The sequence below is a fragment of the Babylonia areolata genome, chromosome 30, assembly GCF_041734735.1.
Source record: "Babylonia areolata isolate BAREFJ2019XMU chromosome 30, ASM4173473v1, whole genome shotgun sequence".
In the NCBI taxonomy this organism is placed as follows: domain Eukaryota; kingdom Metazoa; phylum Mollusca; class Gastropoda; order Neogastropoda; family Buccinidae; genus Babylonia; species Babylonia areolata.
In genome coordinates, this window is record NC_134905.1 from 19,413,896 (window position 1) to 19,432,815 (window position 18,920).

An 18,920-nucleotide genomic window follows, 5' to 3' on the forward strand; every position below is an offset into this window, starting at 1 on the left:
GTAATGGTCCCACCCCCCTTATGCCTTCGCTACAGCAAATGACAAAGCTGCCGATCAAGACAGAGGGATAAGATAAGATAAGATAAGATAAGAATAACTTTATTATCTCCAACTGGAGAAATTTGGTCAGGTGCATTATCACAACATAGACAAGTAAACAACATGGGGACCATAACTGTAAAAGCCAACAACAGCCCCTACAAATATCACGAAGATACAAATGTAAAAAATATCACATACATCGTTTCATACATACATCCACACACTGCAGGTAATAACTAGTATTCTTAATGTAAAAACAGAAAGAATTAAGAAACATTATTTGAATATAATTATAAACATAGCCTACTATACTGCACATTGATTATAATAGACAGATAAGATAAGAATAAAGATGAATTGCGGAAAACCACAACCAGATAATCAGCACACGCCCGCACCGAACCACCCCCCCCCCCACCACCACCCACCCCACACACGCGGATAACTTGATTAAACAAGAGTAATATGTTCTCAAAAAAAAAAAAGCATTTCACATATTCGCTTTTAAAAACATTGCAATTAATTGGGAGATGCAGGGGGGGAGGGGGGCAGGGGGGGCGGAGGGGTTGGGGGGGAGGAGAGGTTTGGGACAGTGTTAGCGCGACCTCAAACGCTAGACCTTGGACTGGAAGGAGCAGGGAGGGAGATAAGAAGGGGGGGGGGAGGGAGGAGAGGAGGAGGGGGGGGGGGCGTGAAGAGATGTGGAGGGAAGGGGAAGGGTGGAAGGGGGGGGGGATGTAGATGACACTGCTGGCACACTATAACACCAGGCTGACACGTGTTTACTCACGTGTGCTTGTAGTCTTTATTCAATGGCTGACACGTCTTTTTACTGTCGTGTGTTTTTAGAGAAATAGTCTTTATTCAATGGCTGACGCGTCTATTTACTGTCATGTGTGTTTAGAGAAAATAGTCTTTATTCAATGGCTGACACGTCTTTTTAGTGTCGTGTGTGTTTAGAGAAATAGTCTTTATTCAATGGCTGACGCGTCTATTTACTGTCGTGTGTGTTTAGAGAAATAGTCTTTATTCAATGGCTGACACTTTTCATTTTTACTCACATGTGTGTGTTTAGCGAATTAGTCTTTATTCAATGGCTGACACGTCTATTTACTGTCGTGTGTGTTTAGAGAAAACAGTAGTCTTTATTCAATGGCTGACACGTCTTTTTATTGTCGTGTGTGTTTAGAGAAATAGTCTTTATTCAATGGCTGACACGTCTATTTACTGTCGTGTGTGTTTAGAGAAATAGTCTTTATTCAATGGCTGACACGTCTATTTACTGTTGTGTGTGTTTAGAGAAAATAGTCTTTATTCAATGGCTGACACGTCTATTTACTGTCGTGTGTGTTTAGAGAAAACAGTAGTCTTTATTCAATGGCTGACACGTCTTTTTATTGTCGTGTGTGTTTAGAGAAATAGTCTTTATTCAATGGCTGACACGTCTATTTACTGTCGTGTGTGTTTAGAGAAATAGTCTTTATTCAATGGCTGACACGTCTATTTACTGTTGTGTGTGTTTAGAGAAAATAGTCTTTATTCAATGGCTGACACGTCTATTTACTGTCGTGTGTGTTTAGAGAAATAGTCTTTATTCAATGGCTGACACTTTTCATTTTTACTCACATGTGTGTGTTTAGCGAATTAGTCTTTATTCAATGGCTGATGGATACATCTGTTCACTGTTGTGTGTTTAGAGAAATAGTCTTCATACATAGGCTGACACATATGGCTACTCACGTGTGTTTTTAGCGGATTAGTCTTCATTCAATGGCTGACACATTTCTTCTTCTTTTTTTCTTTTTTTTTTTTTTTTTTTTTTACTCATGTGTGTGTTTAGCGAATTAGTCTTTATTCAATGGCTGACACATCTGTTTAATGTTGTGTGGCCTTTTTTTTTTTTAACTCACGTTTGTGTGTGAATAAGCCTTTATGGAATGGCTGACATTTCTTTTTCTATCTTTGTTTTTTTGTTGTTGTTTATGACTCACTTGTGTAAACAAACTGAGTCTATGTTTTAACCCGGTGTTTGGTTGTCTGTGTGTGTGTGTGTGTGTGTGTGCGCGCGCGCGTGTCTGTGTGTCCGTGGTAAACTTTAACATTGACATTTTCTCTGCAAATACTTTGTCAGTTGACACCAAATTAGGCATAAAAATAGGAAAAATTCAGTTCTTTCCAGTCATCTTGTTTAAAACAATATTGCACCTCTGGGATGGGCACAAAAAAATAAATAATGAAGCCTAATTATATGCAAACTGCATTTACTGTTATATTTATATTTTTTGTATTCTCTAAACTTGGCACTTTGATCTGATATTCTGACCTAACAACAAGATCAGTCATTATTATCATTTTTTGTTCAAACAGGAACTTCTTTTGCTAAGCATGGAAGTTTTATTTATTTTGCAAACGTTTTGGTGCAGATAGTAAAAAGGGAAATTACTCTGTAATTAATGCTGGGGGACTTAATTTGCTTTAAAATGATCTTTCTCATCTTAAACATTACATTTTGAAATTATACTCAATACATAAAAAGCTTGTGTGTTTTACTCTCAGTCACAAGTGAGTCTTGAAGGCCTTGCCTCTCTTGTTTTGTTTGTTTTTGTTTTGTTTTGTTTGTTTGTTTTACTCACGTGTGTGTTTAGCGAATAAGTCTTTATGAAAAATGGCTGACACTTTTCTTTTTTATACTCACGTGTGTGTTTCGGAGGAATTAGTCTTGATTTTGATTGAGCACCACTCTATCTGTCTGTTTTTTTACTTTGAGGTCTGGATACGTTGTATGCCTTTTGCTGTACAGCTGCCTTTGATCCGATGTCTTCTTGGCTGGACAACCCAAGATTCTGTTCAAGGGACACAGTAAAGTTCCCCTCCTCTCTCTCCTTCTCTTGCCTAACAGCCTGCTGAGCAATGAGCAACTCCAGCTGCTCAGAAAGGGGCCGACCCTCCTCCTCGTAGGCTTGGCGGACCCTCTGCAGGAACAGGTCCTTGGCGAACTGGTAGAGCTCGACGTCCAGGTAGTTCAGCTCCGCAATTCTCCTCAAGTCGTTTTCTGTGATGTTCTTCTTGCTACTGTGGGTCCGGTTGGACTGGACAAAGTCGCGGAGAAAGTTCATGTGCAGCGTGTGCTCGAACAGGAACTGCGAGGCTGTCTGGAAATCGGTGAGCCCGAAGAAGGCCATTTTCTGCAGGTTCTGTTTGGCAGAGTGCAGCATGAGGGCGCCGCGCTGGGTGGGGGACATGGCGGAGGTGTTGTAGCAGTTCACCACCGTCAGGTCGGCCAGCATGCGGGTCTGGCGGTTGAAGGCCAGGTTGTGGGGACAGTCCATGAACTCCTTCAGGGTCACCCCCTGCAACACACAGCAGGACACCTGTAGGTCCGTGACTACACACTGAAAATACATTATGACAATATACATTTCACATGTACAATGAAAATACACATGTCCACACTGAAAATATCTATGTACACACCAAAAATATACGTTTCACACGTACAATGAAAATACACATGTCCACACCGAAAATATGCATGTATGTATGTACACACTGAAATATTTGTATGTACACACTGGAAAATATATACACGCACTACAGAACAATAAGTGTGTGTACATGGACACCACCTCGAATGCACTCACGAGTAAGGATGTGTACAAAGGCACAAACTTTTATGCACTCCATTCTCTGCCCATATATATATATAATGTATCTATATATAATGTATGTATATGTATATATATATTATATATTAATATGTATGTATATATATATATATATATATATATATATATATATATATATATATATATTAATCAATGAGGCCAGGAGATCAGACGATTAACAAACAGCAAAGAGTGGTAACTCTCTCCACACACAAGGTACATAACTTCAAGCCAGTGCTGTTTATACCCTCTGTGTGTGTGTGTGTGTGTGTGTGTGTGTGTGTGTGTGATTGTCAGTCGTGCCCGACTAAGGCCATCGGAACAGGATAGGAGGCAGCTGCATGCTGTCTGGACTATTTCGGCTAGAATTTGATTATAGTGGAGAGTGTCTTGCCCAAGTTACACACCCACTCTTTTGGCCAAGAAGGTTTTAGGACACTCGGCGTTGTGTGAATAAGCCTTCCCAAAGGCCAACTAGCCCACCAAGGCTGCAGAACTAAGAACCAGTGCAATGTTGCCTCCTAGTTTGAGAGTCATAGTCCTTCACAAAAAGACTAAGCTGTAAATGGTTTCCCATTGCACTGGAGAAACCATTGATAATACAGCTCTCACTTTGCTGTTGGCCCAACTGTAAACTTACTTGACTTAAATGAATTCTAACTACAGCTTCCGTTACTTTGATGCGACGATTGTTTGTTTTCAGAAGGCAGTGTGATGGAGCTCATACGGTTGAATGACCTGATAATCATAAACGCCAGTCTGTTTTCTTGTGAAATTGTAGTGCGTGTGCACTTGTGCACAATCTGAGGTTTTGCGAGGTGGTTGGATGAAGGTGCTAACTTCGTTCCAAGCCAAAGGATGTAACTCGTTATACCTCAGGATTATATCCCATAAACCAAACGTCAAAACCCTCTTTTGCCCTCTTGTTTCTTCTTCTTTCTTTCTTCCTCTTCTTTCTTTCTTTCTTTCTTTCTTTCTTCTTCTTTTCTTTCTTTCTTTCTTTTTCTTTTCTTTCTTTATTTCTTTCTTTCTTTCTTCCTCTTCTTCTTCTTTCTACTTCTTTTTTTCTTTCTTTCTTTCTTTCTTTCTTTCTTCTTCTTCTTTCTTCTTCTTTTCTTTCTTTCTTTCTTCTTCTTCTTCCTTCTTTTTTTTCTTTATTTCTTTATTTATTTATTTATTCTTCCTCTTCTTCTTCTTTCTTCTTCTTTCTTTCTTTCTTTCTTCTTCTTTTCTTTCTTTCTTTCTTTCTTCTTTCTTTTTTTCTTTCTTTTATTATTTCTTCTTGTTCTTCGTTCGTGGGCTGCAACTCCCACGTTCACTCGTTTGTACGAATGGGCTTTCACGTGAATGACAATTTTTACTCCGCCATGTAGGCAGCCACACCCCGTTTTCGGGGGTGTACATGCTGGATATGTCATTGTTTCCATAATCCACCCAAATTCTGACTGACATGGATCACAGGATCTTTAACGTGCGCGTTTAAAGTTCTCCATGCGTAAACACACGAAGAAGAAGGCGGGGGGTTGTGGGGGGGGATGGGGGGGGGGGGGTTCAGGCACAAGCAAGGCTGCACATTATGTTGACACGGGAGATTGGAAACAAATCTCCACCCTTGATTAACCCATCAGGTACGGCCCAAGCCGTGGATTAACCCACCAGGTACGGCTCAAGCCGTGGATCGAACTCAGGACAGTCTGGCGAGAGTCCAACTCTGTAGCCATTGTATTGTATTGTATCGTATTGTATTGTATTGTTCTTCTTTTTTTCTTTTTCTTTTTTCACAGCAGATTTCTCTGTGTGAAGTTCGTACTTCTCTCCGCAGGGAGAGGGCGTCACTACACTGAGAGCGCCACCCTTTTTTTTTCTTTTTTTTTCCTGCCTACTGTTTGTTTTGGTTTTTTTGTTGTTCTTTTTTGGGGGGGCAGGTTGGTTGTTGTTGTTTTTTTATGTTTTCCTACTCTGCCGGCGTAGTAATTGGAACCAGCGCGCTCAGATTCTCTCGCTTCCTAGGCGAACGCGTTACCACTAGGCCATCACCCCATTTAGCCAACGCACGTATCGTTGCCCACCCCATACGCAACCCTGCGCACCACCCCATTGCCGGACTTACCTTCCAGTCCGGAGTGTGATAGCAGCGAGGCACCTCCTTCACTGTCGCCCTTCTCCCGTTGCACTTCAGTGACGCTGTTATCCACGTGGCGCCGAGCTGTACGTGCAGCCACTCACTAACGAAGCGCTGTACTGGGTCCCGCAACATGGTGATGTAATGGAATCTGATGATAGACACCGCAACATGGTGACGTAATGGAATGTGATGACAGACACCGCAACATGGTGACGTAATGCAATGTGATGACAGACCCACAACATGGTGACGTAATGGAATGTGATGACAGACACCGCAACATGGTGACGTAATGCAATGTGATGACAGACCCACAACATGGTGACGTAATGGAATGTGATGACAGACACCGCAACATGGTGATGTAATGAAATCTGATAACAGACACCGCAACATGGTGACGTAATGGAATGTGATGACAGACCCACAACATGGTGACGTAATGGAATGTGATGACAGACACCGCAACATGGTGATGTAATGAAATCTGATAACAGACACCGCAACATGGTGACGTAATGGAATGTGATGACAGACCTACAACATGGTGATGTAATGGAATGTGATGACAGACCCACAACATGGTGACGTAATGGAATCTGATGACAGACACCGCAACATGGTGACGTAATGGAATGTGATGACAGACACCGCAACATGGTGATGTAATGGAATCTGATGACAGACCCACAACATGGTGACGTGATTGAAACTGATGACAGACCAACAACATGGTGACGTAATGGAATATGATGACAGACCCGCAACATGGTGATGTAATGGAATCTGATGACAGACACCGCAACATGTTGACGAAATGGAATTTTATGACAGACACCGCAACATGGTGACGTAATGGAATCTGATGACAGACCCACAACATGGTGACGTAATGGAATCTGATGACAGACACCGCAACATGGTGACGTAATGGAATGTGATGACAGACCCGCAACATGGTTATGTAATGGAATCTGATGACAGACCCACAACATGGTGACGTGATTGAAACTGATGACAGACCAACAACATGGTGACGTAAAGGAATCTGATGATAGACACCGCAACATGTTGACGAAATGGAATTTTATGACAGACACCGCAACATGGTGACGTAATGGAATCTGATGACAGTTTCAGTTTCAGTTTCTCAAGGAGACGTCACTGTGTTCGGGCAAATCCATGTACGCTACACATCTGCAAGACCAGCAGCATGACCCAACGCATTCAGTCAAGGCCTTGAGTGCATGCTTATGTATTTATGCACCTATCAGACTGGATTTTTTTCTACAGAATTTTACCCTAGGACAACACTCTCGTTGCCATTAGTACTTTTTCAGTGCACCTATAGTGCGTGCTGCACATGGGATCTCGGTTCATCGTCTAATCCGAATGATGGCGGGGTGGGGCGGGGGGGGGGGGGGGGGGTAAGCAATATCTCACTGCACTTATGAGTGAAAGAGAGCATCTGCGTATAGACACATTTGATTATGCTGACTTTTTTTTTTTTTAGCGACGTAACGATCGATTTAATTTTGATCACTCGTCCATTTTTTTTTCTGCTCTGACAGTATGCACTGGCATACCATACCATCATGTTATCACATACGTCTGTGATCCAGTTTTTCTGTTCCCATGAAGAGAATTAAACAAGGACGAATAAAGTAACTTTTGTTTGTTTTGAGAACAAAAAGTTGTTAAAACCGCTCATCCAATCAAAGATGTAGAACTTTACTACGTTTTGATCCTGTGAATATCAATTCACATCACTGGTGTTTAATTTACAAGACCAAAAGTAAGTCTGAATAAAAAGAGCTTGAATTAAAAAAAAAAAAGTGCTCCTGTTGATGAAAGACAACAATTCGTGCATAGTTTCAACTCTATTTTTTTCGAACAGGCTATAAAGAAATACAATCTTTTTTAAAAGATTGAGAAGCCTGGGGGTGTACCCATACTTATAATTCATATAAAATACCGAAATGGGAGTTTCCCTAATGATGTCCTAATTAAAGCGAAGCACCGGTCGTGTCAAACAATGGCTGCCTGCAACGCGCAGAAATTATTCGATGAGAAATCCTATGGGGAAAAAAAGTATCCTCTTTTCATTATTGTGAAAGTATTTGTCTTTACATCATTCGAAATTACATAGCTACTTATTGTTGATAATTGAGAGACTTGACTGATGACAGATTCTTTAATTATGTTTGTGTTATCGCGGACCAGATCTAATCAGCGTTGTCAAATGACGTCGTTTGTGTTTTATTTTTATGATCCAGGAACGATTTTCATAGCAGACTGACCCAGTGACATCCACTTCATGCTTTAACTCACTCAGTACGGCCAGTCCTCTCTTCTCCTCTACACAGACCCCTCGGATGTCCAGTGGGTGTCTGAAGGACCCAACCTTTAGCTTCCGTCGTCAGGATTGTGGTATTCTTTGTCAACATTCACCTCTTCAGTATAAGAGCCTTCCGCTTGCAATATTTTGATGATGGTAACTGGAGTGAAACGCTGTTAACGTCGTCTCTTTCGTCGTTCGTATGAAGAGAGTTAATCATTTGTAAGCAATAAAATGAATTGCCATTTATTGAAACAAAAATCTGCTCTTCCAATGATGCTTTGCAGGATTAAAAAAGAATGTATGATCGCATGTTTTTGTCAAGTTGTGTCATGAACATGGTCTGCATTCTAGTTATTGATACATTTTATTTGCTTTTAAAATATGAAGAATAGTGCGCGTTATTTCTGTAATGTTTTTCTGTTGCTACATTATTTTCCAGTCCCAGTGCTCCATACTGCAATATTGGCTGAACTTGAGAATCAAACAACCTACCAAAAACACTAAATGAGCTACAATCTATTTTATACAATATATAAAGTGTGACAATAACTGCTTTCTTTGCTTTGTTAGCTATATCCTGACAGTGCTGCCCAGTCGTGTCTGCCGCAAGCTGTCCCACTTGCTGCTAGGTCCTTGTAATCTATATATGTACTTTATTTTTAATATTGTACACGCGTGTATTTGAATGTGTGTGTATTTGCTTAACTGTATGCAATCGTTCAAACACCTTGTGATTTTCGTTAAACAACCTTTACCTTTTTATTATTTTTTTTTCCGAACCTGGAACCTGGAGTGTTTAGTTGTTGGTTTTGCATCACCACTTAAGAATATGGATACACTCTGTACTTGACCTTCTAAAGAAGGACTGCGCATAGGTTATCTAAATATCAATCACGCATTAAATAAATTGAATGACATATCATTGATCTTAGAAAATTCCGGAAATCCCTTTCATTTGTTTTGTTTCTCAGAATCACGTTTATCTGATCGCATATGTGACTCTGATGTAACTATCCCAGGTTATAAGATACTCCGCCTTGATCCAAAAGCTTCAAAGGAAACAGGTCTGTTAGTGTATTACAGTCAAGCAGTCACATTAAAGCGAAAAATGAGTTTAGATCAGTTCGACATTGAATCCACATGGTTAGAAATTAAAATAAAACATATCAGTCCGCTACTTATTGGATTTATTTACAGAAACCCGGCTGAAAGAGTTAATTGGTTTGATGATTTTATTTCAATGATGGATGCTGCCATGCTCGAAGATAAAGAAATTATTATGTTCGGTGACTTTAACATTAATCTATTAAAACCTCAGCTGCAATGGAATCAGATATATACAGCATACAGTTTGGAACAACTTATCGATAAACCAACACGAGTAACCCCTAGTTCCAGTACTCTCATTGATCACATTTATGTTTCATGTAAACAAAATATTGTATAAATATGTTCTCCAGTCACTGGATGTAGCGATCACTCACCTGTTTGCATCACTTGGAAAAGAAAAGGTATTAAAATTCCAAAAGCAAGTCACAAAATCATTGAATATAGATGTTTCAACAACTTTAACACAGATACTTTTTTTTCCATGATTTACTTTCTTCTCCACTTTCTCATGTCTATCAATACACCGATCCTGAAAAAGCTTTATATTTTTGGATAAGAACCTTTAGTAATATTTATAGTAAGCATGCACCAATCAGGACTAAACGAGTGAAACACCGTATGTTACCTTCATGGATTTCTAAAGAAATAAAAAATGAAATGCACCTTAGGGATCTTCTAAAACCAGTAAATCAAGAAGAATATGTTAAAAAAGAAATAAAATGAATTCAATGCAACGAAAAGCTATGCACAAGTATTACCAACAGAAAGTGACTAACAAAAAAGACTCAAGATCTATTTGGGATGCCATTAACAAACTAGCCAACAAACACTATACTAAATCACAAAATAATACTAATGATATAACCCCAGATACAATTAACAACCATTTTGTAAGTATAGCTGAAAAGTTAATTACTAATGATAGATGGAAATATAATGATTTAGAACTGGTAATTGATTACTGTCAATCCAAAAATATAAATTCAAAAGTTTTTATCCCTTATATATCAGTTCCCGAAATTTTTGCCTCTCTAATGTCCATGAAACAGTCAAATATCAAAGATATACATGAACTGGATAGCAAAATCATAAAGATTTCAGCACCAGTAATAACAGTCTCTTACCTACATTTATAATCTCTGCATTGATAAAAACTATTTTCCTGTATGTTTCAAACAAGCTAAAGTTTTTTCCACTCTTCAAATCAGGTGATCCTTCTGATCCTTCTAACTACAGGCCTATATCTATATTATCGGTTCTTTCAAAACCACTTGAAAAGCATATCCAAAAACATATACTGTGTCACTTAAACAAATATCAATTGATTCACCCAGTACAGTCAGGTTTTAGAGAAAATCATTCTTGTCATACTGCTCTGACACAAATGATAGATAGATGGCTCTTCAATATAAATAATAGTAAATTTACAGGCGTTGTCTTCGTTGATTTTGCTAAAGCCTTCGACGTAATAAATAACTCTCTTCTCCTTAAGAAACTTGCTTGTTAAGGCTTAGCTAAGAATACTTTACAATTTCTTTCTTCCTTCTTATCAGATCGACAATAACTGGTCTGCATTAAGTCTTCCAAATCAACTTTTCAAGAAATAAGGTATGGCCACAAGGATCAATTCTTGGCCCCCTTCTTTTTTCCTTATACATTAGTGATTTACCTCTTTATATCAACTCTAATTGTGAATTGTTTGCCGATGACTCCATACACTCCGACCATACATGCATTAAAGTTCTGACATCCAATTTACAAGACAGTGTGAACAGATTAGTTAAGTGGACAGAACATAACCATATGTCTGTCAATGCTCAAAAAACTAGATGCATGTCTGTAACAACTCGACAGAAACGCCAGATAATGCCAACAAATTTTTTCAATATTTCATTTCCAATGTTAAAATTGAAGAAGTCAAATCACACAAAGTTTTAGGTATAGTTATTGATAATGATTTATCGTGGTCTGAACATATTATTTATGTAAAAGGATGTCTCAAAGTATTCCAGTTATCAAAAATAAAACACTTTCTAAATACACATGCCCGAAAACAATTCTTTAATGCTCACATACAGTCGATAATAGATTATGCTTCTACGTTGTGGGATTCTACTAGCGCTAATACTCTAAAACCTCTTGTTAGATTATACAAACGTGCTTTGAAATTAGTTTTATTAAAGTCATGTTCATTAACTCCTAATGATTATAGGTCCTCCCACTGGAGCTAAAACTAGAATATAATAAGGCTGTTTTTATGCACAACATAGTAAGCGGCTACGCACCTCCTTCAATTTTAAATAACTTCCCAGTAAATAACATAAGACATGTACATAAGTTGCATATACCTCGTCCAAATCATGATCTTTTTAAGTCCAGCCTGACATACAGCGGGGGAACGTACTGGAATAATTTACCATCACGTTTAAAAAAATATAACTAACCACAACAACTTTAAGCAAAATCTAAAAATGTACCTATTCACAAAAATTGACCTCACCTAAGATAACATTGCTTTTGACAATTTGTGGGTTCCCTCTCGCTCTCTCTTGAGTGGGTGCATCTGTGTGCGTTGTGTGTGTGTGTGTGTGTGTGTGTGTTTCATGATTTTTTTTTCTTTTCTTCTCTTCTTCTTCCTTTTGTGGAATGGCTTTGAATGGTGAAATAATGGTGTATTTTGATTGTGTTTTGATTTTGTGCTCATTTTCGCTTTTTCTTTTCTTTTTTTTTTTTTCTTTTTTTTTCTTTTTTTTTTTTTTTAGCTTTATTCCCTCTTTAGGGCGAGGGCTGGATGTAAAAAAAGTATGTTACTTGCTTATCTATTACCCTCGATAATAAAGATTTTGTCTTTTGTCTTGTCTTGTCTTTGTCTTGTCCTGGGTTCAACTTAACATCCCCACACTGGTGGATTAAATTCCCGTTGTAGAACAGGGTAAGGAGCACATCTACCATGAGTAGTATAAGGAGTGGGGGTTCTATATACAACCGATTTTAGCTCAAAACCGTCCAATACGACCCTCAAGCATAAAAAAAAAAATTTAGTTAAATACAACTGATTTTAGCCCAAAATCATCCAATACGACCCTCAAGCATAAAAAATTTTTATTTAAAATCTGTGTATGTTGGAGTAATACGACCCTCAAGCATAAAAAAAATCAAGTTAAATACAAGTTATATGTGTATGGAGAGCCAAATCACAAGATGGTTGGATATGTGTATGGAGGGGGAGCGAAACGGTCATGGGGGTTCTATATGTAACGATTTAAGCGTCCATAAGGCCCATAAAAACGAAAAACCCGCGCGATCCGGATTTAAGCGCCCTATTGGGGGTTCTGGTTCTTAAAGAGAGGAGGTGTCAAACGTTCACATTTGAACGTTTGACCTAGTTAGCTTTTTGGATGGTTTACCATCTAAAAGATTTTTCTTTAACAACTGAGTTTTGTGTTTCGATTTTATGTCTGTTTTCATTGCATTGAATTTTTCAACTTCAGCCAGAATGAGACTAAATTCTTCATCGCTTATTTTATCATCTTCTAATGCTTTTGAAATAAGATCATTTATAGTGTTCAGTTTTGACTCGGCCAACACGCGAATCTCGTTGTGTTTCATAGCTTGTGACATTAATTTTTTATGAATAAATTTACAAGTTAAACCAACTACACCAAGGAGACCAGCTCCCACTTCTATTCCAATAGCTACGGGAGCAGCAGCGACACTCAACAGTAATCCAACACCCGATGCCCCAAGGGCGATACTAAGAGTCGTCAGCGTTGTATCCGCGGCTGTAGCGATATTTACACCGCGTTTATATTTTTTATAAAATAAAGTTCTTTCATCACGCTCTTTTTCGAGGTTGTTTTTTATATTCGATATCTCTCGTAGGCGAAACTCCATTATTCTATAATAATCATTTTTTTTGTTTTTAAATTATGGTAACAGGATGAGGAGAGTAGCGCAGTCTTTTAAGCTGAAGAGGTCCGATGTGAATAAAGTCGAGAGATATTTTATCTAACACTGGACGTTTGGTGACACCTTCGAGCGAGAATTCTATAGAGGGATCGGGTTGATCAGATGGGTCAACCACTGGAATTTTGATGGTAATTCTCAAGAGTTTATTTTTAAGATTTCCAGGCCATTTTATCTGCAACCCTTTTAAAACTTCTACAAAATCATCTGGCACCCCACTAAGGAGTATATCTAAAACGATAGTTGACCCCTGAATAGGCGGCTTAAAATCAAACTCTTTAATTAACCGCAGTGTACCAGTCTTTTTACCTTTCATACCAATAACATATCCAAAGTCGTCGCTGTTAACGACGATTAGATCTTTACGCGTATGATAGGAAGCCAATAGTTTACCACTATTTTGTATTTTTTGTAGAGCGTGATTTCTTCCAATACTAACATAGGGTTGTTTTATTTCAAAATCTAAATCCCAGTTATCTACCGGATAAGGTACCCACGTATCATCGTCGGAAAGAACAAGATGATGTGGTTTGTTCGCAACAACACCGTCAACGTTCACGTCTGCAAGTTCGCTGAATTTGTTGACACTACCATTACTCGTTATTTCTTTTCTTTTGTACGTTCCTTCAGAAAGTTGGAAGGCGTACAACTGATTTTCTTTTCCTGACACATCAAATCCCTCTGTATCTCCGAGATCAACCAAACCGAGCGTAGTGCAGGGTTTGATATTATGTGTTCTTGGCCCTCCAGGATCAACCATTTCTAATATTTATAGTATATTCTAAATATTCAAATTGCTGCAACGTAGTCTTCTAAAGGAAATATTTTGAGGAAGACTCGGCTGTATCCAAATACTCAGTTCTTTCTGTTTTGTGACAATACCTTCAAGCGAGAATTCTATATGATTACCCTGTGGTATAATATGATAGGGCATAGCATCATCTTTGTGTTTTTCAATGGTGATTCTCAGGGGTTGATTTGCAAGATTTTTGGGCCATTTAATGTAAAAGAATTTAAAAACTTCTACAAAATCATCAGGCTCTTCACCGAGAATTACATCATAAATAATACGGAAACGGAAGCCCTTCAAACTATTTAGATCATAAAAATGTATTTCAAATACAGATTCACGAAACTGCGAGTATTTCTCAAGCACATAATACCTCCCCTGGTATGTTACTAAATCTACATCAAACGCTTTTAAATTAGCGAACATCCAGCCACTGTTTTTTATTCTATAAATATTATTTTCTTCTTTGATAATGTAAGGTGATTCAATTTTAAAATCTATTATCAACTTGTCGAGGGGTTTTAGCTGCCATGTACCGTTTAAACGAACCAGTTGATAGGGCTCATCATCGACAACATCATCCTCACTCACGATATCACCAATTTTTACTTCTTTTCTTTTGTATGTTCCTTCAGAAAGTTGGAAGGCGTACAACTGATTTTCTATCCCCGACACATCAAATCCGTCTGTATCTCCGAGATCAACCAAACCGAGCGTAGTGCAGGGTTTGATATTATGTGTTCCTGGCCCTCCGGGATCAACCATATCTTATATGTAATGTAATATTTAAATAATCAATAGAAACGGGATGATGATTTTCATCTACTATAGAAAGTGTTAAACGTGGTAAATCTCCGTGAGAAAGTCTTTTGTATTGGGGTGATGTCAACGTGGTTGTTCGACCACCCCCGCATCTTTCATTTTCTACTGGGATTGATTGTAACAACGTAGAAGGCAATCCGTTATAGAAATTATCGGCGGTACTAATTTGAGAGAGGTGAATGTAAAGTGCTTTATATATCGCGAGCCGCGGATGCCTGTTTCCTATCACCATTATTCCCGGCGCGATGAGTTTTTTGGGGAACCCCAGAGTATGTGCAAGACGCTCAGAAAGTTCAATCGATTTGGTGCTCTTTATTCTCAGATAGCCACTCGGAGCGTGCAAGTCTAACTCTGCACCGTGGGGGGTGAACACTTCTTTATTCAATTCACACACATTATAATAACCATCTGGGATTATTACCTTACGAACGGTAGTTTATATAAAATTGTTTCCGAGCTTATCACTGATATTTTTCCAGTTGGGATAATAAGTTATTTCACGCAGCGCGATTTCTAGTCTTCCACTTTGATTAGATATGCACCGCGGTAATTCGTCTTTTTGAATATCGGTTGTTATTATATACATAGCTATGAATAAGAAAATTTACAGCTTCAACAAGGACGCGCCCTATACAACCGGGTATAAAGAAAAAAAAAGAATAAGTTGTACGCAAATGATCTACGTGAACAGCGAATATTCTTTTACCGCCAAGTTTCCCGATGTTTTTCAGTCTTATGTGAACCCCACTATGACTGGGGATATTCGCGCGATGAATGCAGCCTGGCTTGCGTGGAGAAACAACCCGATGGTGTGGTGGCAGAATCAAATCAATTTTGTGGTATGGTGCGCGACCGCCGGGTGTGGAGTAACGGAAGAACATTTTCAAGCTTCTGATCCGTTTATTCAAGCCATGTATAGGTTTCATTTTTACTATCAGATTCGGAGGTTATTGGACGAGTTAAAAATCCTGCTACCCACCGACCAAGCATTTAACATGTATAATAATCCGTTTGATAAAGCAGTTTATCGGCGTTTGTGTGCCGAATTTGGGCAGAGGGATTGGAGACAGAAAATAGAAAAGCATGGCTTTGGTTTGGGAGAATTTATTCAGGCTGAGACCCCCGGTGGGGCTGCACGACAGGCAGCGAGAAACAGAGGAGAGGGACCTGTGTTCTTTAGCCCCCACGATAAAATCAGACGTACGGTGGGCATCACCCGGGCTTGGACAACATTTATTCCTGATAAGGGGTTGGGTTTTACACAATCGGGTATAGTTCGTCTCAACGATAGCATTCGCACTTATGTGTGGGCTCTAATAGGGTCACAAGCGCAAACGCGCACGAGTATAACAACACTAGGAACTGGATTTGATGCGCAAAAACAATTTTTAGCCAATGTTGAAGATGCGATTAATGCCCCCAAAAACCTACAAACGGCGATAAAAAAAATACCAGGACGTTCTCCAGTACGCGAGATCCGAAGTAAACTTTGCATTTGGTGTTGGCCTTTATATGGCCCCATCTGATATGGCATTGAAGGTTAGTACACGCATTAATTATAATAATAAAATTATCGTTGCGACAGAAGAACAGAATATTGGTGTTAATGATGGATTAAACGAACTACCACACATTGTACCACCTACCCAGAGTGTTTCACCCCCCCAGAGTGTTCCACCACCCCAAAGTGTTCCACCTACTCAGCATCCAAGTGTTCCACCTACCCAAAGTGTTCCACCTACTGTTCCACCAAATGCATACTATTTTGTTGCCCCATCAGGAAAAGCTCTTCAATGGTCTAGAGGTCACTGGGCTCTTGTGCCACCTTCTGATGCAGACTTGGCAATGCTTGATGCGAGTAATACGGTGCTCGATTATAAATCACACAAGCCTTTGACAACACCGAGGACAGGAGCGGGTGAAACGAGAGTTTTGTTAGGCATTCGCGGGTGGTGCACTCTTACCTATAGAAATAAAAAATTAATACAAACATCTCGACCAGGATTTGCAATAGCTACCGGTGCTGGTAATAGACCCTTTCTGTATGGTGCAGGTTCTTTGAATAACAAATTTAAACTCAAACTAGCGAAAGAAGAAGAAGAGCCAACAACTCACAAAGACTATAAAGTCGCTCTTACTTTAGGATTGATAGGTCTAGGTGGTATTTACTTTCTCTTCTTTAAATAATCAAACAGGAGGAGGCCAGCACCGAGCACGAGTGCCCACAGGTTGTTGGCTAACCACCCAACCACTTTACCCAACGTGCTTAATAACCACGAAACAATAGCCCCAATGACTCCTGGGAGGGCATCAATCGCCTTTAAACCTAATTTTTTAAGTAATTCTCCCAAATCTTTAAGTCTTTTTCTTATCCAGTTGTCATCTTTTTTACCCGACGGCGGCGCCCGTGGAGTGCCCCCTCCACCCGTGACGGCCAAAACGATAGTGCTGATAATCATACCAAAGGCAGTAAGAATGGAAACGATAGTAATGCCTTGTTCTCTAAAAAGCGTTCGAATACGTTCCGCTAGTGTTGTGTCCTCCTCAAGAATTCTGTGTATCGTTTCATGCATTCTGCTGATTTGAGATCGCAGCGCTTCTTTGTGTGTTGATATCGCTTCTAGTCGTGCAGCACGCTCGATGTTTAGATCGTCTAATTGTAAACGCAAGGGTTTGATTTCGCTTTCATCTTTATCAGCTAGTTCCGCAGACTGAATTCTTATTTTTAAAGTTGATATTTCTTCATCCAGGTGAGAGAGTTTTGAGAGGTTGTCAGAAAGATTACCGCGCTGTCTTTGCATGGCTTTGTCTGAACCTTTGAGTTCACGAATATAACCACCCAGTTCATCGGTGAGGGGAGGATCATCTATAGTTTTAAATACTTCATCAATTGTATTTGGTGAGAAATCATCCATCTCAATTTCTTCGCTCAGTTTGGCTTCAACCTTTTGGAGAGCCGCGACCGTTTGGGGGTTCCTCCTCCTCCAGTCTACAAAACCAAGTTCCTCGCGAATAATATTTGCTCCACCAGGTTTTCCCGCTAGTGTTGAAAGTGCTAGGGGTTGTTTCGTGCGGCGGTTAATGATATTAAAATCTGGATTATTTTTTAATCGTAGTGTACCTCTTCTATCAAGTTCAAAATTAGCATAATTTCGCCCAACATCGGGCTCTTGTCCAAATGCATCATAGTAATCATCAACCGCGTTCTTTAATAATTCTGTTTGCAAGGAACCAGATTCTATTATTGACTCACCACCTTCTGCGAACCCTTCCGCCATCTCACCACCTTCTGCGAATCCTTCTGCCATATTAAACTTATAATATAAAGTTATATCATTATATCTATATAAAACAAAAAAAATGAGTGGAAGAAAGCTTAATCCAATGAGAAGTTTGCGGGAGCCGCGGGGGATAAAGGGCGTGCGGCAGACTGTCGTGATTACTAACAATCCGTCAACTATCGATCAGAATCAACAACTTCTTGTACGCTTTCCTAATTTAGGTGTTGACGATGTGATCGTTCCGGGGAGTGTTCGACTAGCATTCAAAATTTCTTTGACTTCTACAACAGATGCGAACAGAACACTCGTTGATAATATTGGTAGAGCCATAGTACGTAAAACAACCATTCGCATTTCCGGTAATGAAATCATGAGCGTTGAAGATAGTGATGTATTTTATACTTATGGAGATCTTTGGCGAACTCGACAAGAACGAAGAAACGCCGTTTATCAAGGTATTGACTTATCTACACACCGTAATGTGACACGATTGCGTATTAACGCGGATAATAAAGATAACACTATCGCTAGAGATGTCGCCATTGCGGAGGCTTATGGTAATCGATTTTGTATTCCGCTTGATTTCGAATTGCTAGAATCTCATGCACCATTTTATCAGAGTGCTCTCGGCGATCGCCTGGAGTATGAACTTACCTTTAACGCTTATAACAAGGTTATCCGCAGCACAGACCCGGATGTATCCTATACGATAGAAGGGATTAGTCTCGAGTTTGAGAAAGTCACACAACCCGAACTTGCGAGACAGATAGCCGGTTAT

At 39.4% G+C, this 18,920-nt stretch overlaps 1 protein-coding gene across 1 annotated transcript in view; it reads right to left on the reverse strand.

Annotated features, from left to right (window-relative positions):
• Positions 1–515: 515 nt before the first annotated feature.
• The window catches only part of LOC143275583 (heparan-sulfate 6-O-sulfotransferase 2-like), a 31,493-nt gene continuing 13,088 nt past the window's right edge, over positions 516–18,920 (reverse strand). Inside the window, exons 2-3 of the mRNA XM_076579786.1 lie at positions 5,818–5,980; positions 516–3,392 (exon numbers count right to left, since the gene is read on the reverse strand). Of these exons, the coding sequence (XP_076435901.1) occupies positions 2,784–3,392; positions 5,818–5,980 (772 nt within the window). The 3' untranslated portion in view covers positions 516–2,783. The remainder of the gene's footprint in view (positions 3,393–5,817; positions 5,981–18,920) is intronic.